The 27,297-nt window shown below is 41.6% G+C and overlaps 1 protein-coding gene across 50 annotated transcripts in view; it reads right to left on the bottom strand.

The window, feature by feature from the left end:
* TRDN (triadin) overlaps positions 1–27,297 on the bottom strand; it is a 1,056,665-nt gene that overhangs the window by 39,303 nt on the left and 990,065 nt on the right. For all 50 annotated transcript variants that reach the window (XM_077486957.1, XM_077486959.1, XM_077486986.1 and 47 more), the window contains 3 exons: positions 18,112–18,156; positions 17,959–18,006; positions 17,430–17,492 (listed from right to left, as the gene is read on the bottom strand). In XM_077486957.1, the coding sequence (XP_077343083.1) occupies positions 17,430–17,492; positions 17,959–18,006; positions 18,112–18,156 (156 nt within the window). The remainder of the gene's footprint in view (positions 1–17,429; positions 17,493–17,958; positions 18,007–18,111; positions 18,157–27,297) is intronic.

Here is a 27,297-nt window from a genome sequence, read left to right as displayed (position 1 = left end):
GCCTCATCGCTGGATCATGGGACAGATGAGTGTGTGTTTAATGAAAGTCAGCAGCTAAACTTTTTGTAGCTGCTGACTTTTAATAAACACAGAAGCGGCTAGAACTCCTCTTTAGCTTGGGAATAGATTCATAACTGCATCACATGAGACCTGTGGTAACTCATATCTTCCTGGCAGCTTGAGGTGTCATACTTAAAAAATGGAAGTCCCATGAGTCCCCAAATGTTTTCCAAGTAGTGCTCACTGTTAATTTAAACTTACTCATATTAATGTCTATTGGTAATTAATTCTCTCACTTGCACCAAATTTGATCAATATGGACGGCCAAGCATCCCCCTCCATGATATTTGTACTGATACAGTTGTACTTATTGTTCTGCTTAGTATATTTAGCCATCAGTTGCTACCTGATGTACACTGCCTTACAGTAATATGACTTTAAACCTGTAGCAAGGGTCTCACATTTGGCACAAGGAAAGCTGCTAGAAAAACATGAATAACACATAATGTATATGTAAACATAGCCAAAGTGTTCTGACAGTCAATGCCACAGTAGGTGTGATTAAGAATGGTACACTACTTTCCATTACGTGAGGTTTCTACAGTGCCATGGGCACCGCTATCTTTGATCACTCACTTATGCACATAAAACCTCTCCTCTGTCCATGCCCACAAGTGCTGCCAATCAGTGTTGCCTATCAGTGCCCATCAATGCTGCCAATCAGTGCTGCCTATCAGTACCAATCAGTGCCGCCATTCAGTGCCTAGTACTGCTAATCAGTGCCCATCGGTGCTGCCTGTCACTGCCCATCAGTGCCACATATCACTGCCCATCAGTGCCACCCATCACTGCCCTTCAGTGACAACTATCACTGCCCATCAGTGCTGCCAATCAGTGCCCATCAATGCAGACTATCAGTGCCCATCAGTGCTGCCTATGAGTGCCACCAACCCGTGTCCATCAGGACTGCCAATCAGTGCTGCCTATCAGGGCCAATCAGTGCCGCATATCAGTGCCCATCAATGCCACCAATCAATGCCCATCAGTGCTGCATATCAGTGCTGCCTATCAGTGCCCACCAGTGCTGTCTATCAGTGTCACTTATAAGTGCCAATCAGTGCTGCTCATCAGTGCTGCCTATCAGTACCCATCATTGCCACCAATCAGTGCCCATCAATACTGCCAATTAATGCTGCCAATCAGTGCTGCTTATTAGTGTCAATCAGTGGTGCCAATCAGTGCCTGTCAGTGCCGATCAGTGCTGTCAATCAGTGCCTCAACAGTGCTACCAATCTGTGCTGCCTATCAGTGCCAATCAGTGCCACCTATTAGTGCCCATCAGTTCTGCCAATCAGTGTCCATCAATGCCACCAATAAGTGCCCATCAGTGCTGCCAATCAGTGCTCATCAGTGCTGTCTATCAGCATCACTTATCAGTGGTAATGAGTGCTGCCAATCAGTGCCCATCAGTGCTACCTATCAGTGCCCATCAATGCCTCCATTCAGTGCTGCCAATTATTGCCCATCAATGCTGCCAATCAGTGCTGCCAATAAGTGCCAATCAGTGCTGCCAATCCACCATCCCTGCTAAGTTTTAGAAAATGTTTATGTCTTATTCTCAGTGCCCATCAATGCTGCCAATTAATGCTGCTAATCAGTGCTGCCAATCCACCATCCCTGCTAAGTTTTAGAAAATGCTTTTGTTTTATTCTCCTTTTGATGCATCTTACATGTGAAATCACATATCACTGAGGTTACTCTGTATGGCCAATATCTATAGAAGGGGTTTCCACCATCCCTGCTAAGTTTCATTTTTTTATGTTTTTCTTCTCAGTTTGATGTGTATTATATGTGAATTGACATATTAAAGAGACTGGTATTGTGGTATTATTGCAGGTTATTGAGATTTCCATACACTAGATGGTTCCACCATTATTGTTAAGTTATTGATTAATAAGGTAGCACTTCACTTTTTTTTTCTCATGCTACCGTGTTGCTTGTGTTACCAATGTAAAGCAGCATGTCCCAGCTCTCTCTCTCTCTCTCTCTCTCTGTGTTGCGGCTGGGGATGTGCTCACATACACCATACAAGCACTGAATGATGTTACCAACGCTGCAGGAGGAGGAATATTTCTAATACTGAATTTCAGCAGAGTATAGTGTTTATATCATTATGGGCAGTAATCATTAAATAAAGCATGTAAGGGCAATATATTTATCTGCTGTTCTGGCTGGAGGGGGATATATTTAACCACCTCAGTACAGTGCAGTTACACCCCCTTCCTGACCAGACCAATTTTCAGCTTTCAGCGCTCTCACACTTTGAATGACAATTACTCAGTCATCCAACACAGTATCCATATGAAACTTGCGTCCTTTTTTCCACACAAATAGAGCTTTCTTTTAGTGGTATTTAATCACTAGTGGGTTTTTTATTTTTTGTGCTATAAATAAAATAAAACGTAAATTTTGTGAAAAAAATGCCTTTTTCTTCGTTTCTGTCATAAATTTTTGCTAATTAGTAATTTTTCTTCATAAATTTTGGCCAAAATTTATACTGCTACATATCTTTGGTAAAAATAACCCACATTAGTATATATTATTTGGTCTTTGTGAAAGTTATAGAGTCTACAAACTATGGTGCCAATCACTGAAAATTGATCACTTCTGATCAGGCCTTCAGTACATCAGGTGTATCTCATTTCTTGAGACTCTAACTAGTCAGGAAAGTACAAATACCCCCCAAATGACCCCTTTTTACAAAGTAGACATCCCAAGGTATTAAGTAAGTAGCATGGTGAGTTTTTTTAAGTTGTCATTTTTTCCCACAATTCTTTGCAAAATGAAGATTTTTTTTATTTTTTTATTTTTTTTTACTAAATTGTCATATTATCAGGTTATTTCTCACACACAGCATATGTATACAACAAATTACCCCCCAAAATACATTCTGCTACTCTTCCCGAGTACGGCGATACCACATGTGTGAGACTTTTACACAGCCTGGCCACATACAGAGCACCAACATCGATGTAGTACCTTCAGACGTTCTACGAGCAAAAATGACGCATCTCATTTCGCAACCACCTATTACACTTTTGAAGGCCCTGGAGTACCAGGACAATGGAATTTCCCATAAAATCACCCCATTTTGGAAAGCTAACACCCCAACGTATAATCTGTGAGGCATAATGAGTCTTTTGAATGGTTAATTTTTTTCCAGAAGTTTTTGGAATATGTGGAAAAAAATTTAAACGCATTTTTTTTTACACAAAATTGTCAATTTATAAGATATTTCTAACACATAGCATGTATATAGCAAAAATTACACCCCAAAATACATTCTGCTACTCTTCCCGAGTACGGCGATACCACGTGTGTGAGACTTTTACACAGCCTGGCCACATACAGAGCACTAATATTGATGTAGTACCTTCAGACGTTCTACGAGCAAAAATTACGCATCTCATTTCTCAACCACCTATTACACTTTTGAAGGCCCTGGAGTACCAGGACAATGGAATTTCCCATAAAATTACCCCATTTTGGAAAGCAAACACCCCAACGTATAATCTGTGAGGCATAATGAGTCTTTTGAACGGTTCATTTTTTTCCAGAAGTTTTTGGAATATGTGGAAAAAAATTAAAACGCATTTTTTTTTTACACAAAATTGTCAATTTATAAGATATTTCTAACACATAACATGTATATAGCAAAAATTACACCCCAAAATACATTCTGCTACTCCTCCCGAGTATGGCGATACCACATGTGTAGGACTTTTACACAGCCTGGCCACATAGATGGGCCAAACATTGAAGTAGTACGTTCAGGCGTTCTAGGAGCATAAATGACACATCTTATTTCATTCCTACCCATCACACTTTTGAAGGTCCTGGACCACCAGGACAGTGAAATTACCCACAAAATGACCCCATTTTGGAAAGTAAACACCCCAACGTATATTCTATGAGACATGGGCTGCAAATAGGTACTCAGGTACTCTGATGGGCTGGAGATAGGTACTCGGGTACTCAGGTGGACTGTGACAGGTACTCGGGTACTCTGATTGCCTGGTGACAGGTACTCGGGTACTCTGATGGCCTGGTGACAGGTACTCGAGTACTCTGATGGCCTGGTGACAGGTACTCGAGTACTCTGATGGCCTGGTGACAGGTACTCGGGTACTCTGATGGCCTGGTGACAGGTACTCGGGTACTCTGATGGCCTGGTGACAGGTACTCGGGTACTCTGATGGCCTGGTGACAGGTACTCGGGTACTCTGATGGCCTGGTGACAAGTACTCGGGTACTCTGATGGCCTGGTGACAGGTACTCGGATGGTTTGGTGACTGGTATTTGGGTACTCTGAAGGGCGGTGACAGGTACTCAGATGAACTGTGACAGGTACTCGGGTACTCAGATGGGCTGTGACAGGTACTCGGTACTCTAATGGACTGTGACAGGTACTCGGTACTCTAATGGACTGTGACAGGTACTCGGTACTCTAATGGACTGTGACAGGTACTCGGTACTCTAATGGACTGTGACAGGTACTCAGGTACCCTGATGGGCCGTGACAGGTACTCGGGTATCCTGATGGGCCGTGACAGGTACTCGGGTACCCTGATGGGCCGTGACAGGTACTCGGGTACTCTGATGTGCCGTGACAAGTACTCGGGTACTCTGATGTGCCGTGACAGGTACTCGGGTACTCTGATGTGCCGTGACAGGTACTCGGGTACTCTGATGGGCCGGGACAGGTACTCGGGTACTCAGATGAACTGTGACAGGTACTCGGGTACTCGGATGGGCTGGGACAGGTACTCGGGTACTCTGATGGGCTGGGACAGGTACTCGGGTACTCTGATGGGCTGGGACAGGTACTCGGGTACTCTGATGGGCTGGGACAGGTACTCGGGTACTCTGATGGGCTGGGACAGGTACTCGGGTACTCTGATGGGCTGGGACAGGTACTCTGATGGGCTGGGACAGGTACTCTGATGGGCTGGGACAGGTACTCTGATGGGCTGGGACAGGTACTCTGATGGGCTGGGACAGGTACTCGGGTACTCTGATGGGCTGGGACAGGTACTCGGGTACTCTGATGGGCTGGGACAGGTACTCAAATACTCTGATGGACTGTGACAGGTACTCTGATGGACTGTGATTGACAGGTACTATGAGGGGTGGTGACAGGTCCTCTTTATTGGGGGGGGGGGGGGCAATCAGTGTGATTGGTGTACACTGTATGCGGTAACGAGATGTTACCGCAATCTCCTCCTCACACACGATCGGTGTGTGAGGAGGAGAACCCGGTAACATCCCGTTACCGCGGTTTGTTTACATTTTAGTGATCGGCTGTGAAAGGATCACAGCCGATCACGTGGGTAAACAGCCAGCCAATGGCTGTTTACCAGTGTCGGTGACGAGCAGTGTTCCCGGGGAACACGCCGCCACCGACGTGCACGTGCAGCGCGCTCGCGATCGCGCGCATGCGCCGTGCACATAGGGGGTGTGACCATCTGTGATCGGCCGTGACTTCATCACGGCCGATCACGTGGTAAACAGCCATAACGAATGGCTGTTCACCCCCTTCGGTGGCGAGCGGTGTCTCCGTGACACGCCGCCACCGAAGAAACAGGGATGCGCGCGCACGATCGCGCGCATCCCTGTTTAAACGGGAGGCCGTCATATGACGGCCTCCCGCCACAATAGCTGCGCCGCCTGGCCGTCATTTGACGGCCGGCGGTCAGCAACTAGTTAATGAAAGTAGACTACATAGAATGAACTAAACATTGTGCAAATGTGAATGAGAATGAGGGGCATGATTTATGTTGAAGTGGGCAAATTCACCTTTAACAAGTACAGGCCTAGTGTACACTCCCACATTCACTGCAATTCCCAAAGATTCATGGGAAATATAGTTACTTTTCCTGTAAACAGAAAGGAGAGGACATGATGTAATTACTGTTGTAACAGTTCCTCATTGGCAGAATAGATGCTGCGTTTTTTGAATTAAAGACAGGACTTCCTGAAAACTCAATTAGAAATTTCACAAATGTAATAACTGTTTAGTGTTTTGTGTAAGGGGCTGTAGTAATGCATTTTTTTGCAGATTCCCGGAGTTCTGCTTTAAAGTCTTACATTTATGTATGGCAGTATGTGGAATCTGAAGATGATAGGGGCTAAAAAAGTACTTCTGTGTAATTTCATCTGGGCACTGAAAGGTGCAAGCAAAGGACTTCACATCACTAACTTTAATGGACAATTCTTACTGTGCTTCCAGAAATCAGAACTAATAAGCCTGTCTTTGAAAATTATGTGACAGTATAGCTTAAAGGTAGAGTTAAAGTTATTTTTAGTTTGGGAGAAAGTGGGACATATTTAGAACATGTTTATTTCTGTTTAGAACACATTATCAGTTTTATCTCTGCGTCTCCATTAAGGACATTTTACTGTCAGGATTTAAAATGCTGTCTGCAACCTAATCAGTGAGATTTCATATCACTTTTTGACTTCCATAACCTTGATAGGAAGCATTGGGAATCCTAATAGTGACACAGTAATGAAAACTTGACAGAGGTTCAAACACTTTTCCACCCTACAAGAAAAATAGTTTTTATCACTGTCATTGTCATCAGTGCCCTGATTAGAAAAAAGAAATAAAGTGTAACAATACAGTGCCCACCAATGCCAGCATACAGTGCCCACCAATGCCAGCATACAGTACCCACCAGTAGCAGCAACCAGTGCCCACCATTGCCCACAAGTGCAACAAATCAGTGCCCATTAGCCATGCCAGTAAGTGCTGGAAATTAGTGTCACCTATCAGTGCTGTCCATCAATGCCCATCAGGGCCACCCATCAGTGCCCACCTGTACTGCCTATCCATGCTGCCCATCTGTGTCCACCAGTGCTGCCTATCAGTGCCCACCACTACCGCCTATCAGTGCTCATCAGTGCCACATATTAGTGTCACCTATCAGTGCCCATAAGTGAGGCATATTAGTGCCTCCTCATCAGTGCCTCCTCATCAGTGCCACCTCATTAGTGCCACCTCATCAATGCCCACCAGTTTAGCCTGTCAGTGCCCATCTGCGCCACCTCATCAGCGCACACAGTGAAGACAAAAAAAAACGTTTTTTTCCAAAATTTTGGTCTTTTTTTGTACAAAATAAAAAATCCAGCAGTGATTAAATACTGCCAAAAGAAAGCTCTAGGTGTGTGAAGAAATGGATAAAAAAATTGTTTGGGTAAAGTGTAGCATGACTGCGAAATTATCATTCAAAGTGCGACAGCACTGAAACCTGAAAAATGGCTTGGGCAGGAAAGAGAATTTTCATGCTGTCACGTTCTCAGCAAAATTTTATTTCTGTTTTTCCATAGCACTAATCTTTACAGAAAAGATTTTGTAGCCTTATGAGTTTATGTGAAATCTCCATTAATACCTGTACAATATTGTAATTAGAAATATATTTCCATTAGATTTAAATATATATTTAAAGTATTGAGTGTTTGTGTTGGTGTTACTGTAATTGGTTCAACTTCAAAGCTTGGCCTTTTGTTTTCCCTGATAACATCTCACCTGGGAAGTAAACAACAGCTTTCGTTGACTCATCCGATCAGGCTGTTCCCAATATACATTGACTAGGTACAGTGACCAATTAGGGAGAATTATATTAGCCACACTACAGAAAGTAGGGGGGGGATATAATGCTTTGTGAGAAGGCCAACTCACTCTGGTGTGGGAGCACACGGCAGTCACCATGGGCTGACCTGAAGTTAACAGGTAATCTAACTCTGAACTTGCACCTTATATTGTATTGTAAATATGGTTCTGTGAGTAATTTGTAAATATCATGTAAGCCAGGGGACCTACACTGTATATTGTGATGTAAATACTGTCTGGTGTGTAATCTGTATATATTATGTAACCCTATAAATAAATGTGTATTGCTGATTGAACTATCTCTTTTGTACAAGATCTCTCAGATCTAGATATGTATATGTCCATACTACTACAATGATTGAGGGGTATGCACATAATCATAAATACTAGTCAACAAATGGCGACCGACGAAGGGACAGGAAAAATTGGTGGTCTCTTTCAGCAATATCTCAAGGGGTTGCAATATCTACAAAAGGCACACTATGAAAGGGTTTTTCATCTGAATGCTAAAAAGTAACATTGGCTGATCTAGGTGCTCAATATAGAAATGGGCTATAAAAAATAGCGGTGTTGTACAGTGTGTGATCATTAGGAAGCCTACTGTTAGTATACTAAGGAACACATCACTTAGGTTAAAAGCTAAATATAATATAGAATTTGTACATGAAGAGTCCAGATACATTAGAAGGAGATGAAAACAGCTGTTGCCCAATGTTTCTATTGTGAGGGGGTTCGCTCGGTAGCGGGTGTGTGTGACCCCCCCTGTATGGGTTCACAACACAAAGTCAGGCACAGCAGACAGCGGTGTAGGTGCAAAAAACAAAAGATCCGGTTTATTTAGGCTACATGCAGTGATACATATAACAGCCAAACAAAATAAAACAAGAAAATAAATCCTGGTCAGCTTGACCTCTAACTACACACGTAGACTCCCTGTCTAACAACTGGGTGCAGCCTTGTGCTGCCCCAGTCCCTGTCTCTATTGTAGGGGTTTGCCACACAGGCGTTAACTCACCGCACAGAACAGATCTCAGACTCCCCAGTCTATACACACAAAACTGGTTCCAGAATGGAGCATCTCCCTATGCATGCTGGGGTTTTTTGTAGAGGTCTTAATGAGCCCACTTACTACAGCTGGGCTCATTAACTCTTCCCCTCTAATTGTAAAAGTCTGCATAAAGCCTGAATCTAGGACACACATATTTCCCATCCTGAATACAACCAGGTGATTTTACCTGCGTGCTGCCACATACCCCCCCCCCCCCTCTTGTTTCAACCTTGGGGTTGTAACACAAGCAGCCAGACACGCATGTATCCGAGACAAAGCATCCACATTCCCCATTTTAACACCAGGGCGATGCTTAACTGTAAAGTTAAATTCCTGTAGGGCCAGGAACCACCTATTTACCCTTCTATTGGTCTCCTTGTTTTGAGCCATCCACTTTAAAGGAGCGTGATCAGTCACCAGGTCAAAGTGCCTACCTAGCAGATAGTACCGAAGGGAATCTAGAGCCCACTTCACTGCTAAACATTCCTTCTCAATCGTGGAGTAATTTACCTCATGGGACTTTAACTTCCTGCTGAGGTAAATGACTGGGTGCTCTTCCCCGTTCCAGACCTGGGATAACACTGCTCCTAACCCAACGTCTGATGCATCAGTTTGTACAACAAAGTCCTTAGAGAAGTCTGGTGAGTACAACACTGGCTGGCTACATAAGGCTGTTTTTAAGGACTGAAATGCTTCCTCAGCCTCTGGGGACCATTTAACCATAACCGACTCTTTCCCTTTTGTCAGGTTGGTGAGGGGCACAGCCTGAGAAGCAAAATGGGGAATGAATCGTCGATAATAGCCAGCGATTCCCAGAAAGGCTCGTACCTGTTTCTTGCTGTTGGGACGTGGCCAACTCTGTATGGCCTCGACTTTATTGACTTGGGGTTTTATCACCCCCCTCCCAATAGTGTACCCAAGATATTTGGCCTCCTCCTGTCCAATGGTACACTTCTTTGGATTGGCCGTAAACCCAGCTTCCCGGATAGAGTCTAGGACTGCTTGTACTTTTGGCAAATGTGAGACCCAGTCTGTGCTATGGATAATCACATCATCCAGGTAAGCTGCAGCATATTTATGATGGGGCCTCAGAATCTTATCCATTTTCCGCTGGAATGTTGCCGGTGCATTCTGTAACCCAAACGGCATTCTCTTATATTGGAATGCCCCATCTTGGGTTACAAACGCAGTTTTCTCCTTGGCCGACTCGGCCAGGGGAATTTGCCAATACCCTTTGGTGAGATCAAGAGTTGTCATATATCGGGCTGTTCCCAGCCGGTCAACCAACTCATCTATACGTGGCATGGGGTAGGTGTCAAATTTTGTAACTTTATTTAATTGTCTAAAATCGTTACAAAACCGCCAGCTCCCATCTGGTTTGGGCACTAGTACAATAGGACTGGACCAGTCACTCTGGGACTCCTCTATCACACCCAATTCCAGCATCCTTTGAACCTCCCCACGTATTGCCTCCCGTCGGGCCTCTGGTATTCTATAAGGTTTTAGTTTTACCCTTTCTCCTGGCGGGGTGATAATGTCATGCTCTACGCCAGATGTTTGTCCCGGAAGCTCAGAGAAAATCTCTTTGTTACGAAGTACAAACTCTTTAACCTCCTGTTGTTGGGGTTTCGATAAGGTGTCTGCTATTCCAACCTCAGGAACTAAGCAATCAGGCTGTACTTGTGACAAAGTCTCTGCGACTAGGGATTCCCTATCCCTCCAGGCTTTCAGCAGATTGACGTGATAGATCTGCTCCGGCTTTCGCCTTCCTGGCTGTCTAACCCTGTAGTTCACCTCACTAATTTTTTCAATTACTTCATATAGACCTTGCCATTTGGCCAGAAATTTGCTTTCAACCGTAGGGACTAGCACCAAGACCCTATCCCCCGGGGAAAAAGTACGTGTCTTGGCCCCACGGTTGTACACTCTCTGCTGTGCTAACTGCGCTTGGGTTAAATGTTCCTTTACAATTGGCATTACCTGTGCAATTCTATCTTGCATCAGGGCGACATGCTCAATCACACTCCTGTGAGGAGAACTCTCATTTTCCCAAGTTTCCTTGGCGATATCCAGCAGCCCTCTTGGGTGTCTCCCATAGAGCAACTCGAAGGGTGAGAAACCCGTAGATGATTGGGGTACCTCCCTAATGGCAAACATCAGATAGGGTATTAGACAATCCCAATTCTTTCCATCTCTATCCACCACCTTCTTTAACATTTGTTTTAGGGTTTTGTTGAATCTTTCAACCAACCCATCTGTTTGGGGGTGATACACAGATGTACGCAATTGCTTCACTTTGTACAACTTGCATAATTCTTTCATAACCCGGGACAAAAAGGGTGTACCTTGGTCCATAAGCAGTTCCTTACAAATACCCACGTGGCTAAAAACAAGGGATAGATCTTTGGCTATGGTTTTGGCCGAGGTATTTCGGAGAGGAATTGCTTCCGGATAACGGGTGGCATAGTCCAATATAACCAAAATGTACTGATGCCCCCTAGCAGACTTCATTATCGGACCTACCAAATCCATTGCGATCCTCTCAAAGGGGACCTCAATGATAGGAAGAGGTACCAGTGGGTTACGGAAATGTGGCATAGGTGCCGACTTCTGACACACAGGGCAGGAGGAACAATACTTTTCTATTTCCTTCATGACCCCAGGCCAATAGAATCTCTGCAATACCCTCTCTCTGGTTTTCTCTGTCCCCAGATGACCTCCCAGAATGTGTCCATGAGCCAATTCTAACACCAACTTCCTGTAAGGTTTGGGCACTACAAGTTGCTCAATGGTTTCTTCTGCCATTTGAGCCACTCGATATAGCAGGTCCCTTTCCATAGTGAAGTAAGGATAAGGGCAAGTCTTATCTGGGTTCACTAACTCGCCATCTATTTTCACCACATTTTCCCGTGCCTTTATTAGGGTGGGGTCTTTTAACTGTTCTGTGGCAAAATTTTCCCTGTGAACCTCAAGATCCGAAAACTCCACAGACGGCATGTTTTCATCTGAGGATGTTGGCTCCTCCCCAGTTTCTCGAGTTTCCCCCGCCAATACCGACAAGGGAAATTCAGGAGAGTCCTCACCACTCCCAGAGGAATTCTGGTCATCTTCCTGGTTTATAGGGGCACCAATGGGGGCCTCAGGACAATCCCAGAGTTCCCAGAATTTTGGAAAATCCCTTCCCACAATAGCATCATGTGGTAACTGAGACACTAACCCCACCTGATGAGAGAGGTTACCTTTGGGGGTCTCAAAAAACACTGAAGTTACAGGATACTCTCGGGTGTCCCCATGCACACAAATAACAGCCACCCTGTTCTTCCCAGAGACCTCTGTAGTAACTAATTCAGCTTTTATCAATGTTACCAGGCTACCTGAATCTAGCAACACATTAACATGTCTACCATTAATACACATTTTACATAAATGTTTCTCAGGTCCCCGAATGACAGTGCATGCAACTGTCGCAAACAGCGACTGACGTCTCTCCCTTATAACGTCACATTGCATAGGCTCATCCACAACTGGGCAATTGGCTGCAATATGTCCCTCTTGCCGGCAGCGGTAGCAAATAATTTTTTCCGCTGCCTCTTGCAGCATGGGCTTCCTGGGCTGCTCCCGCCAGACCTTAGGTAGAACTCCCACCCTCTCACTCTCTCCACCCTCACCCCTTGGAGTCATCTTATCCCCCACTGGGGATGATCTGGTCTTAGGGGGGAAAGTCCGTGAGACCCTGGAAGAGGTGGTCAAGTTCTCTGTAGCCAAGTACCTCTCAACCAGATCCACAAGTTTATCTGCATTTTCTGGGTCTCCATGGCTTACCCATTTTTGGATGGCAGTAGGAAGAGCTCTCAGGAAACGATCCATAACCACACGTTCCACAATGTTTGGTGCGGTCAAAATCTCTGGCTGCAGCCACTTCCTGCTCAGGTGAATGAGATCATACATTTGAGACCTGGGAGGTTTTCCAACCTGAAAAGTCCAGTTATGCACACGCTGAGCCCGGACTGCCAGGGTGACACCCAGCCGTGCCAATATTTCTGCTTTTAGCACCACATAGTCTTTTGCTTGGTCAGGCTCTAGGTCATAATAAGCTTTCTGCGATTCCCCAGTTAACAGAGGGGCCACCAGTCCAGCCCATTGCTCCTTAGGCCACTTTTCCCTTTCAGCAGTCCTTTCAAATGTGGTCAAAAACACCTCCGGATCATCCTCTCCAGTCATTTTTGTCAGTAAACGGCTCACACCAAAGGTTGCGGTATTATTGTACCCACTTGCTTCATTGGTCTGCGGACGTTGCTGTATCAATGTCTCTATTTGCTGTTGAAAATTCTGCTCTTGCTTCTGCAACAGGTCTATGAAGCGGGCTTCAGATCGCTGCTGGGCTTGTTGCTGAGCTTCCAAACTCTGCTGCAAAGTTGCATTTGTCTGCTGCTGATTTGCATTTGCCTGCTGCTGGGCTTCCAAACTCTGCTGCAAAGTTGCATTTGTCTGCTGCTGATTTGCATTTGCCTGCTGCTGGGCTTGTTGTTGAGCTGCAAGGCTCTTTTGTAAAACTGCATTTGTTTGCTGCTGATTTGCATTTGCTTGCTGCTGGTTTGCATTTGCTAGAGCCAGCTGTCTCAGTTTCTCCTCCATGCTGGCCTTAACAAAAAAAAATAATAAATAAATAAAAACTGCCCGCATTCTCCACCAACTGTGAGGGGGTTCGCTCGGTAGCGGGTGTGTGTGACCCCCTGGATGGGTTCACAACACAAAGTCAGGCACAGCAGACAGCGGTGTAGGTGCAAAAAACAAAAGATCCGGTTTATTTAGGCTACATGCAGTGATACATATAACAGCCAAACAAAATAAAACAAGAAAATAAATCCTGGTCAGCTTGACCTCTAACTACACACGTAGACTCCCTGTCTAACAACTGGGTGCAGCCTTGTGCTGCCCCAGTCCCTGTCTCTATTGTAGGGGTTTGCCACACAGGCGTTAACTCACCGCACAGAACAGATCTCAGACTCCCCAGTCTATACACACAAAACTGGTTCCAGGATGGAGCATCTCCCTATGCATGCTGGGGTTTTTTGTAGAGGTCTTAATGAGCCCACTTACTACAGCTGGGCTCATTAACTCTTCCCCTCTAATTGTAAAAGTCTGCATAAAGCCTGAATCTAGGACACACATATTTCCCATCCTGAATACAACCAGGTGATTTTACCTGCGTGCTGCCACACTATGCATGAAGATTCAGTCGATTAAAAAAAAAAAAGTTTGAAAGATGGTTCCTGCAGTGAATGAAGTGCATGTAACAGGAGTTAGTGGTGAGTTGCGATGGCAACAAGAGCCCCCTGGACACTTGAAGGGTCATACACAGACACACAGTGGTAGCCATCAGAAGGCAGAGCAGAGTTACTTGCAGGCATATGACCATGGAGGAAGAAAGATGGGGGATGGAAATCAGACACCTGGCGGAAGGGCGTACCCAAATTGTTACACATGTCACTGAGAAAGGGGTCTCATTAGTATGTCGCAGTATATCTATGGTAATTCTAATAAAAGGTTCTAACTGCTCAGACTTACCAGACGAGCATTAAGTTGAATGCATGTGTCTCAAAGGTACTTGTGGTTTTCTTTCTCTACCTCGGTCCACATTAACAAAGTATAATCTTAGCTGGGAAAGCTGATCCAAAGGCCATTACTGTATGCGGTATCCAACGGGAATCACCATGGGAGGCTGTCCCAGAAGCAGGGGCAACATGACCAGATTGACATTATTGACTTTCGCACTATCATTATTGGACGGTTGAGAACAAGGATCCTCATGTTTTTTTTTTTTTATCCCTCTTGTTTTTTTTATTGTGTTTTGTATCCTATGATTTTTATTATGGACTTATTACATTCAGAACAAGTGAGGACTACCGATACTAGGATCCAGAAATGTGAACTGTAGAGATAGAGAGTTTAAACGTTTTTTTTTTCTTCTTAAAGAGTTTTATTTCATTTCAGAGGGCAAAGCCAAACGTTCAAAATATTAAAGAAGATTGCACATAAACCATTATTCTATGTGTGGCCAAGTCTCATATTCTCAACTGGCCACAAGGGGTCATCTGTAGCCTTATGAGTTTATGTGAAATCTCCATTAATACCTGTACAATATTGTAATTAGAAATATATTTCCATTAGATTTAAATATATATTTAAAGTATTGAGTGTTTGTGTTGGTGTTACTGTAATTGGTTCAACTTCAAAGCTTGGCCTTTTGTTTTCCCTGATAACATCTCACCTGGGAAGTAAACAACAGCTTTCGTTGACCCATCCAATCAGGCTGTTCCCAATATACATTGACTAGGTACAGTGACCAATTAGGGAGAATTATATTAGCCACACTACAGAAAGTAGGGGGGGGGGGGATATAATGCTTTGTGAGAAGGCCAACTCACTCTGGTGTGGGAGCACACGGCAGTCACCATGGGCTGACCTGAAGTTAACAGGTAATCTAACTCTGAACTTGCACCTTATATTGTATTGTAAATATGGTTCTGTGAGTAATTTGTAAATATCATGTAAGCCAGAGGACCTACACTGTATATTGTGATGTAAATACTGTCTGGTGTGTAATCTGTATATATTATGTAACCCTATAAATAAATGTGTATTGCTGATTGAACTATCTCTTTTGTACAAGATCTCTCAGATCTAGATATGTATATGTCCATACTACTACAATGATTGAGGGGTATGCACATAATCATAAATACTAGTCAACAATTTACAAATTAACCAGTTGGCATTACTGAACATAGTATTGTATATATACAGTAGCTGTATATATACCTTTTGCATTTACTTCCTGCTACTTCTACAACAGTTTAAAACTGAGAAGCAATGTAATAATTGTGGCCAGCTGCATCTTGCTGCAGTAATTCTGCAGTTTGACCACATAAATGTGCTAAGCAATAGATAGAATGTTGTGTTTTGTTTTCATCATGCAATATGTTGTTTTAAATTGTGCTGGTCTTGTGCTTTATTAACCACTTCAGGAGGATTTGGCTGCTCAATGACCAGAGAACTTTTTACAATTTGGCACTGTGCTGCTTTAACTGGTAATTGTGCGGTCATACAATGCTGTACCCAAACTAAATTTGCGTCCTTTTTTTTTTCACAAATAGAGCTTTCTTTTGATGGTATTTAATTTTTTATTTTCTGCAATCTAAACGGAAAAAGATCAAAAATGTTGAAAAAAATTATATTTTCTACTTTTTGTTCTAAAAAAAATCCAATAAACTCAATTTTAGTCATACATTTAGGCCAAAATTTATTCAGCCACATGTCTTTGGTAAAAACAAATGTCAATAAGTGTATATTTATTGGTTTGCGCAAATGTCTACAAACTAGGGTACATTTTCTAGAATTTACACAGCTTTTTGTTTATGACTACATTCTTCTGCTTCTCCTGAGTATGGGGATACCACATGTGTGAGACTTTTTTGGCAGTCTAACTGTGTACAGTACCCCAAAAACCAATCACTGCCTTCAGGCTTTCTAAGGGAGTACATTTTTGATTTCACTCCTCACTGCCCATCACAGTTTCGGAGGCCCAGATAGCACAGCCTCTGCAATGACCCCATTTTGGAAAGTATACACTCCAAGCTATTTACTGTGAGGCATGTTGAGTATTTTGCAAATCTCTCTTTTTGTCACAAAGTTTTGAAAATTGAAAAAATAAAAAAATATATGTTTTTCTTTTCTTTCTTCATTTTCCAAAATAAATGAGAGCTGCAAAATACTCACCATGCCTCTTAGAAAATACCTTGGGGTGTCTATTTTACAAAATGGGGTCATTTGGGGGAGTTTTGTGCTATCTGGACATTTCAGGGCCTCTGTAACTGTGATGGGTAGGGAGGAGAAAAAGAAAAATTTGGTGCTTTGTTTTTGGGGTCCTGTACGTGGGTAGGCTCCCAAAAAGTCTCTCACATGTGGTATACCCATACTCAGGAGAAGCATCAGAATGTTTTTTTTTTTTTGGTGTAATTCCACATATAACCATGTTTGAACAATATATCATTTTGTGACAACTTTGTGTAAAAAAAAAAAAAAAAAACTTTTCCTGAAACTTGTGGCAAAATATCAAATATTCCATGGACACAACATGCCTCTCAGAAAAAAAGCTTGAAGTGTCTTCTTTCCAAAATGGGGTCATGGAGGGGGGTTGGGCTAATTGGACATTTCAGGGCCTCTGAAACTGTGATAGGTAGTGAGGAAGGGAAATTACCATTTTTTGCCCTTAGAAATCCTAAAGTGTTGATTGGATTTTGGGGTCCTGTACACAGCTAGGCATCCAACAAATCCCTGTGCTGGCGCACATGCACTTAATTGCGTGTGGCTGGCGGTAATCGGGTCCCGCACATCGGGTCCCCCACCATGCAACAGGTGCGCACATGCCCTCTAGTGGCCAAAAACATGTAGGATGTACCCATACAGGATTTTGCCCAGGAGTGCCATTGTGCCGCAGTATATCTGCGTGACACGGTCGGCGAGTGGTTAAATTCTTAAAGCTGCAATACACAGTCTCATTTACATGAAGATAGGTTGATTTTTTAGCATGTTAGACTACACACTACTATCCCTATTTTCTTGACTGAAATGGAATAAAACCTTTGGTGATTGCCTTTTGAAATAGAACATATATGTAAATATTAATCTAAAAAAGCCTAAACTGACCTTTAACTTTCTTCTTTTCTTTTTCCTTCTTTGCTGTTTTCTTCTCAGGTTCTTTAGCTGGTTCTTAAGAATGAGTAAACAATATATGTATATTAGACTTTTAATTTGCAAGCTTGCTTTATACTAATATTGTATTATACTAATATCATTTTGAAACAGAGATTAGTAAATGTAAAACAAACAATTTACAGGTATGTGTATATGGGTATCCCCCACTATCCAATACCAGTTACAGGTGCAAACTAAACTACCCAAGCATATTTGCAGTAGCACCAGGCTAAAAACATTTAACTGAAAATAATATATATATATCTATATATATATCTATATATATATATATATATATAAGCAGTTGTATTTGGTCATAAATTATTGAATAGGCTTAAAGTCACATATCCAGGCAATGTTAATTAGCCTTTTTTTATTTTTTTATTCTGCAGTGGCAATGATCTTGCTGCAATCCAAGGTGGTTTTATGGGATAGTTTTAAAAAAGTGCATATGCATTTAACTTATTTGTAATTATTGTACCTTTGACTTTATCTGTTGTAGTTTTCTCTTCAGTAACATTTACTGCAGCTGCAAGCACAATAACAGACAGATCAATACACCAAATATAGCATTAGCTGAAATATGTTAATACACATTTTGTTGCAAAATCTTATATATACTCTATATTGTTACCTCTGTGCTTCTTTCTTGTAGGTTTCTCATCTGTTACATTTTTTGCTGTTGAAAATCAAGTAAATAAAGTCATAAAACATTATAGCATTAAAAAGTTCAGGCCTGAGAAATATCAATTATGCTTTACATATGTTAGGAGATAAAAGTTCTGGCATGAGATACTTTAAAAGCATGGTACTGTGACAAGACCTGGAAACATTTTACTAAGACAGATGATTGAAAGTTTAAGCTAGCCATAGTTAAATAGTTAGATAGCTTGAAAAAAGACACATGCCCCTGCATTCAACCATAAGAAAAAAATAAATAAATTAATAGGTAAAAAAGGAAAAGACCTTGCATCATCAGAACCCCTAACCCCTTCCCTGTTCCTGAGAAAAGCAAAAAAAAAAAAAAACTTTAGAAAGCATGGTCCAACCTGTTGCATGGCAGAAAATTTCTTTCTGAGCCCTAAAAACATTAATATGTTCCTATGTATTACCTATAAGTATATAGTCATTATAGTCAATATAGGTAGTCATTTAAATTTACTTTAAAGCTGAGTTCCACCCAAAAGAGGAATTTATGCTCATTTGTCCCCTCCCCCCCTCCAGTGCCACATTTGGCACCTTTCGGGGGGGGGGGGGTGGGTACCTGTTTTTGACAGGTATTCAGTTCCCACTTCCAGGAGCCACAGCCGTTGACATCACTGACCGTCTCCCTCCTCCTTCCCCTGCCACTGGGCCAGTAGGAGAGAGAAGCGGGTTCCCTTACCAGCAATGGAAACATCAGCTGTGGTGCCAACATCACTGGACTCCAGGACAGGTAAATGTCCTATTATTAAACGCTAGCAGCTGCAGTATGTATAGCTGCTGGTTTAAAATTTTTGCAGTGGTGGGTGGGCCTCCACTTTAAGCAGGAGGTCTTGGATGACATGGAGAGGATAGTTTGAGTGATATATTGAGATAAGATTGGTGATGTAACTTGGGGCAGAGTTGTCAATGGCTTTGTGTGTTATTGAGAGACTGGCAGAGAGGGGTGATAGAGAGTGGTTGGTGAGGTAGATGTGTCTGGAAGTGGCATTCATGATAGACTGAAGGGTATAATTTGTGTAAAGGTAGGCCTATGAGAAGGGAGTTGCAATAATCAAGGCAAGAGATAACAAGGGAGTGAATGATGGTTTCATTTGGATTTGGGGCTGAAAGGACAGCTCAATGTCCAGAATTATACCTAATACTCTGGTATAAGCAGAGAGAAAAATAGTTGTATTATTGATCTTAATGGAAAAGTCAGAAAGGGGGGCACAGGCAGGGGACAATATTACAAGCTCCATTTTAGAGAAATGTAGTTTAATCAAATGGTTTGACATCCATGCTAATATGTAATTTAGTAAGTTAGTAATGCAAGGGGAGGCTGAAAAAGTGAGGTGAGGAGTAGAGAGATAGAGTTGTGTCAAGCACGTAGGAATGGTATTGAAATCCATGGGAGGAAGTGATCAAGAGAGGGGGTGTAGATAGAGAAGAGATGGAGTCCAAGGGCAGAGCCTTGGGGACCACTACAGAAAGGGGAAGTGGAAAGGAGGAGGAGCCAGAGTTGTAGGCAACACTAAAGGAACACTTTTATAGGAAGGAGGAGAACCAGGAATGAGCAGAATTTTGGAGGCCAAGGGAGTGGGGTTTCTTGAGGAGTGGGTGATCAACAGTATCAAAGGTAGCAGAAAGGTCTAGTAGCAATATATGGAGTTGTGGCCATAGGTTTTTGCAGTTAGTAAATTGTTAGTGAGTTTGAGCAGGGCAATTTCTGTAGACTGTTGCAAGTGAAAGCCAGACTGTAAGAGGCCAAGAAAGTTGTCAGTGAGGTAAAAGTTTAGTGGTAAATGGGAGCAAGGAGATAGGTCTTAAGTTGTTCAGGCTGGTGGGGTCCAGTGAGTTTTTTTTTAATTATGATGGTGACCAGTTCATACTTTGGAGGGGAGCAGAGGGGAAGGTGCCAATAGACAGGGAGAGATTAAAGATGTGAGTAGGAGCATAGGATACAGCAAAAAGGTGACCATAGTAGTTACAAGGAAGCACAGGGAGTGTCTCAATGAATAAAAGGAGTATGAATACTCCTTTGTGACTGGGGATGACCACCATCACGCAGCATTCAATTAGAGGAAGGCTGCACCAGTCGAGCAGTGGGAATGTTTTTCCTGGCCCTGGGAGCTGCAATGAGCTCTGTATGTGTCCTCCCCTTTTCCTACTATCTTTGTGACATGAGGATGGGGGCGGGCGTCCCGTTGCTCATTGACGTCACGCCTTCCCGTGCTGTGCATGCTACATCATCACCAGTGGTGCTGGCACGTCGACGTGGTGAATTTTACATTAGCGGTCTCCATGAGGCAATTTGCTGCAGGCTGCTGAGTGTTCCCAGTGCTCGACTGTTGCAGCCTTCCTCTAACTGACCACTGACCACACAGGAGTACTCATACTCTTTTTATTCAGCGAGACACGCCCTGTGCTCACGTCCCCATGGACACTGTGCACCAGTGGATTGAGACATCTACACAGAAGTCTTTAGGTACTTTTGCTAATTTTTTTCATGTACATTTTTATTATTTTTGCCTTGGTAATTGTATTTTTGATTCACATACCATTAATCTCCCCTGGTTGGGATATACTATTCTTTTCACCATTTATTAATTTGTTTTTTGTCCAAGTCCTGTCACTTTACTTACCCACCACTACTTGGTCACATATTAATATACCCTCTATCAAAGTATTAGCCACCATGATATATACACTTATATGTGGTATAACATTATATACACAATTATATTTTTAGATGGGCTTTCTATATGTGGCTCACACTACTCTCCGCTATCCATGGAGTATTCATTCCCGGGGACTATCTTCTCTGTTGATTGTTCCATCTGTGTCATGGGGGTCACTGCCTCAGCTCCCAGGCTGGTGATCCACCTGGCCAGCCCTGGTCCCCATTTGCCTGTGCCCAGACTCATGGTTGGTTTGTAAGTATAAGCGGGGGGTTTGTTCCTGTACTATTCTCTCTATATAATACGCAATCTAATATTTACCTTAATACCTTTATAGACATCTACATCTCATCTGCTCCTGAAGAGTGGCAACATAGCCATGGAACGCGTTGAGATATTAGATGCCTCTCATATATTTTTCTACATTATCTATAATATGCTCTTTTGGACTCTACCAATTTTTGTTATGTTGTTACTGTGGAGACATGCAACAATGAGTCTGGTGTTTTTATTATTTTACCATTGTGATTATATGATGGTGCTATGCCAGTAGTTATTTTGCTACTATGTACTATGTTATGGAATTAAAGTTTCCTTGTTTAGCTATATTATATTGTATGTATTCTGGTAATATGCAAGATATATGGACACAAATATGGTTTATCCACCAGACATCATCATTAGTATTATTATGTTGTGTTGCCTCCCTGGCTACATGCTTCACATAAAGTCCCAAACATTTTTTCTCATATATCTTAACCAAACAAGTTTATCTTGCTCTCATCAGACCACAGGACATGGTTCCAGTAATCCATGTCCTTAGTCTGCTTGTCATCAGCAAACTGTTTGCTGGCTTTCTTGTGCATCATCTTAAGGAGAGGCTTCCTTCTGAGAAGACAGCCATGCAGACCAATTTGATGCAGTGTGCGGCGTATGGTCTGAGCACTGACAGGCTGACCCCCCATCCCTTCAACCTCTACAGCAATGCTGGCAGCACCCATATGTCTATTTCCCAAAGACAACCTCTGGATATGATGCTGAGCACATGCACTCAACTTCTTTGGTCGACCATGGCGAGGCCTGATCTTAGTGGAACATGTCCTGTTAAACTGCTGTATGGTCTTGGCCACAGTGCTACAGCTCAGTTTCAGGGTCTTGGCAATGTTTAAGTACAGCAAAAATATTTTTTTCAGATCCTCAGAGTGTTCTTTGCCATGAGGTGCCATGTTGAACTGCCAGTGGCCAGTATGAGAGAGTGAGAGTGATAACACCAAATTTAACACACCTGCTCCCCATTCACACCTGAGACCTTGTAACACTAATGAGTCACATAACACCGGGGAGGGAAAATGGCTAATTAGGCCCAATTTGAACATTTTCACTTAGGGGTGTATTCATTTTTGTTGCCAGCGATTTAGACATTAATGCCCGTGTGGTGAGTTATTTTGAAGGGACAGAAAATTTACACTATTATACAAGCTGTGCACTCACTACTTTACATTGTAGCAAAATGTAACTTCTTCAGAGTTGACACATGAAAAGATATAATAAAATATTTACAAAGATGTGAGGGGTGTACTCACTTTTGTGAGATACTGTATGTAACACTGTTTCATCATAATGTGCTTCTATCTGCTCAAATAACATTCTGCTTTGCTCCTGACACATTCATTGAATGGGTGTTTTTCCCAGTGAACTAGATTTAATTTAAAGAGAAAAACTCTCATGCTTTGATAAATATATTATTTGTCAGATAAAAAAAAAATATTTAATTAATCCAAGAAGTTAAATAAGATGATATATTATTATCTTTTTATGTAAAGTCCAGCAATGGAAGTGACCCTCCTTTCATTTTACATTTCATATGTGACACACTCATACATTCATTTCTTACAAGCACCATAATGTAGCCTAGTTACTCTTGTAAATGTGTGACATTTAATCTTCACTGGTTCACGGAGTCAATTTTTGCTGGTTCACAGAGTAGAAATCAAAGCTAAATGTTTTCAAATTGTGTTTATCTTTTTTACAGGTCTAGAAAATGCTTACTGTAACACTGATATGACTGATTGATGTGTTAATATCCTGCACGTTTGGCATATAACCTAAGCAAGGTAGCAAAATGTAACTGATGTAATATTTTCAAGACCATTGAACAAATGTGTCAGGTTGTTATTCACTTTATGGATGTCTGAAAGAATATTGAATTTTCAAGGCTCTGAGTTAATTTGTGCTCTACAAATAAAAAGGCATTAAACCCAAAAGCAAACATTTATTATATTGACCTGATCTTAGATGTGGTGGCTGCATTGCTTTTCTTTTTTAGGCTTGCTTTCCTTTGTTTTTATCTGGCGATACTGCCAGTAAGAGAACAAGCTTTCCTGCAAATGTTACAGTTTAGAGTGTTGGACAAATACTCTAAGTGAGAATCTTATAACTTTTTTTATTTTGTTTAGATATATTACTGTTCACCTGGCCCTGGTCAAAGTAGAAAAAGCACCTTTTTTAGTTATGGTATGTCTTGTCTATAGATTGCTTAAAAGACAAAATCATTTTTACAGACAATATCACCAAAAAAAGTCTTCTTTGTCCCACAAATAATAAATGCATTACTTTTTTATCTTAACTAATGACAAAGTTATCATTGAATAAACATGCCCATAGTATACATGTTAAATTGGCTTTGCTCAATAAGGGGTATACAGGTGCAAGAGCTAAAGTAGCTAAAAGCATTGGGGTAGATTGAAACCCCTACTGGGGGGACATTTAGTTAGCAAACAATGGAAATTGAAGCACCACACCACTACTAAAATTTCCAGATACAAAATTATTCCAATAAACGTCAGGGGGACAATCCAAAAAGTAGCCAATGCATTTTGGGGGTTCAAAAGTGCCCTTTTATCAGGGCTTGATTGACAACAATGTGAATAGACTAAAAGTGAACTGGACCTTTAATGTTAATTTTTTCCACTGTGATTGTAAGAATAGATTTTGTCCACAGCTGGTTTGGCAGCAATGTAATTGGAAGCACAGGCCTTAAAGCATCTAGTTACACATCATTTCGATAGATAGAAGCATTGTAAATCATAAACAACTGCAAGTTTTTTGTTTGTTTTTTTTCCAAAAAATACTGTTGTTTTATCCTTTTTTCTACATCTCAGGGCTGCTGACATTCTCCAGCCTCTTTTAGTCATGTCCGGTCTACATGCATTCACTCAAGCATTGGCTACACATCATTGCTTTGGACAGGCCTCCTGATGATATCAGTGTTGGGCCATGGCTACAAAATATATGTGGTGGTGCAGCTGCCTGTATTGTCACCTGTAGATCAGATGACAATTCAGTACTAGGGATGTGCGAACCAAGTTCAGTTTGCAGGAGATTCATATTTAAGAGGTCCTGTCATGCTTTTTTTCTATTACAAGGGATGTTTACATTCCTTGCAATAGGAATAAAAGTGGCCCAAGTATTTTTTTTAAAAAAGACAGTGCCCCATCCCGACAAACTTGCTTTCAGAAGCGAGCGTATACGTGAGTAGCACCAGCATATGAAAACGGTGTTCAAACCACACATGTGAGGTATCACCATGATTGTTAGAATGAGAGTAATAATTCTAGCTAACTCTAACTCCTCTGTAACTCAAAACTAGTAATATAACATTTTTAAACATCACCTCTGTAAATTTTTAAGGGTAAAAGTTTATTGCCATTCCATGAGCGGGCACAATTTTGAAGCATGACATGTTGGATATCAATTTACTCGGCAAAGCATTATCTTTCAGAATATAAAAAAAAATTCGGCTAACTTTACTGTTGTCTTATTTTTTAATTCAAAAAGTGTACTTTTTCCAAAAAAAGTGCGCTTGAAAGACCGCTGTGCAAATATGGTGTGACAAAGTATTACATTAGCCAACATTTTATTCTCTAGGGTGTTAGAAAAAAATATATAATGTCTGGGGGTTCTAAGTAATTTTCTAGGAAAAAAAATGATTATTTTTTTTTTTTTATTCTTTATTTAAATTTTCCATTTAAGTTGCGTACAAAACATAATCAGGTATTAAAAGAAAACCATAGAACCAATATACATTCATGCCTTTCAATTTTTCACATTATCCTGGTTATCTTTACTTCTCGAGTTCTTCTAAAATATCTCCCTCCCACCCCTCTTCCCACCCCTACCGAACCATTACCTCGTTGAAGATCATAGATTGTCTAAAGATTTTCCAGTATTTCCATTTCACATGGAATCTCTATCTTTCTCTTTCTTCCTCCATTCCCAGCCCTTCAATGCTGTACATTTCCTCAACTTTTCCTAACCATTCCTTTACTTTGGGTGCTTCTATTTCTTTCCATTTTTTCAGAATCAGACTTTTTGCCGCGTTTATTAATGAGCTTGTAAGGGAATTCCTATACTCCTTAATTGGGGTATCTACTGCATGGAATAGGCATACCCATGGGTTCTCAGGTAGCTGTATTTTAGTTATTACTTCTATATATCTTATTATTTCTCTCCAATATTCTTTAATCTTGGGACAATCCCACCATATATGGGCCAAACTTCCCGTTTGTCCACAATTCCTCCAACATTTCCCAGATTGTCCCTCCTGGTACTTTGCCATTATATCTGGGGTCCTATACCATCTTACTAAAATTTTATAATTTGTTTCTATCGTCTTACTATTTTCTGCGGATCTGTGCACCATCTTCAATATTTTTTCTATATTTTGGTTTTCACCCCGTGCTCCTATCTCTTCTTCCCATTTTTTAATGAAGATTGGTACCTCCGCTTCACATTCCCATCTCAAGGCCTTATAAAACTGGGCAATACCTGCCCTTGGGGATTTCCCCTCACATATCCGCTCCAAGGCAGTCAATTTTTCTCCATCTCTAAGCGGTTGTGGTAGTTTTGAGATGAAATGTCTAAGCTGCAGGTATCGCCACTAATTCAACTCCATCCAGTCATTTTCTTTCTGTAATATTGCTAGTGTTTTCAATTTCCCCTCTTTAATTATGTGTCGTAATTGCATATTATCTTGTTTTATCCATTTCCCTCCTATTGTACTTTTACCAGGTGCAAAAAAATCATTATCTTTTAGATAAATTAAAGGGGAATTATATTTCCACTTGTTATGTTTGTGTATTCCCTCCCATACTCTAAACACATTTTTTGTGACCAAAGGTGTTGTCTTCCCTAATGATCTATATTTTAAAGGAGTCCAGATTTCTCTACCTAGATTTGTGCCTGATAAACTGTGTTCTATTTTTCCCCATCTTTTTTTACTTTCTAATTTTGCCCATTCCACCACCCGTGTTAACACTGCTGCTTCGTAATATTTTCTAAAGTCTGGGACATTCAGACCCCCCTCATCTTTTCCCTTTTGCAAAGTCTTCAGTGGGATTCTAGGTTTCTTGTTGTTCCAGATAAATTTAGAAATTAAAGAATTTATCATTTTAAAATATAGGGGGGGATATATATTGGTAATAGCTGAAATTTATAAAGGATTTTAGGTTGAATAATCATTTTTAAGGCATTAATTCTTCCTAACCATGACAGGGGCTTTGTTCTCATTCTCCTTATTTCTTCTCTCAATTCTTCTAGAAGGGGGATATAGTTTATTTGGTATATTTTTTCTATTGATGCAGTCAGTTTAATCCCTAAATATTTAATTTCTTTTTGCCATAGAAATGGGAATTCTCTCTTAATGTCAAGTTCTTCTCTCGGATTTATATTTACGTTTAAGATTTCTGACTTGCTTGGGTTAATTTTAAAGTTAGATAATTCCCCGTATTCCTGTAAAGCCTTTAACAAGTTTGGCATGGAGATTCGTGGGCTAGATACATAGAACAGAATATCATCCGCAAATGCGGCTGTCTTATGTATTCCCCCCTCTATCTCAACCCCCTTTATATCTGGGTTTCTCCTTATCGTCTCCAGGAGTGGCTCCAATGCCAGAACGAACAATAGGGGGGACAGCGGACACCCCTGTCTAGTCCCATTGTTCATTCTGAAGGCTGTTGATAGTACCCCATTAACTCTTACCACTGCCTTGGGGCTGTTATATAGTGCCTTTATCCACTTCAAAATTTTGGGTCCAAACCCCATTCCCCTTAGGGTGCCCATCATGAATCCCCAGTCTACTCGATCAAAAGCTTTCTCAGCATCTATTGATAGGAGTAGACTGGGGATTCTACTCTCCTTCATCCTCTGAAGTAGTAATATTGACCTTACTCCATTATCTTTTCCTTCTCGCCCCTCGATGAATCCCACCTGATCTGCGTGGACTAAGCTAGGCATTAACTTCTTTATTCTAGCGGCCAATATTTTTGCGAACAATTTAACGTCTGTATTGAGTAGTGAGATCGGTCTATAGTTTGAGTATATTGTATTCTCTTTTCCCTCTTTCAATATCGTGGAGATTGTCGCAGTGGAGGCCTCCTCGCTCAGTCCATATTTTGTAC

The sequence above is a fragment of the Lithobates pipiens genome, unplaced genomic scaffold (assembly GCF_037356315.1).
Source record: "Lithobates pipiens isolate NorthernLeopardFrog02 unplaced genomic scaffold, aLitPip1_a1.2 Scaffold_18, whole genome shotgun sequence".
In the NCBI taxonomy this organism is placed as follows: Eukaryota; Metazoa; Chordata; class Amphibia; order Anura; family Ranidae; genus Lithobates; species Lithobates pipiens.
Note: the sequence above shows the minus strand (reverse complement) of the source record. Positions and strands in the feature narration are given on the sequence as shown.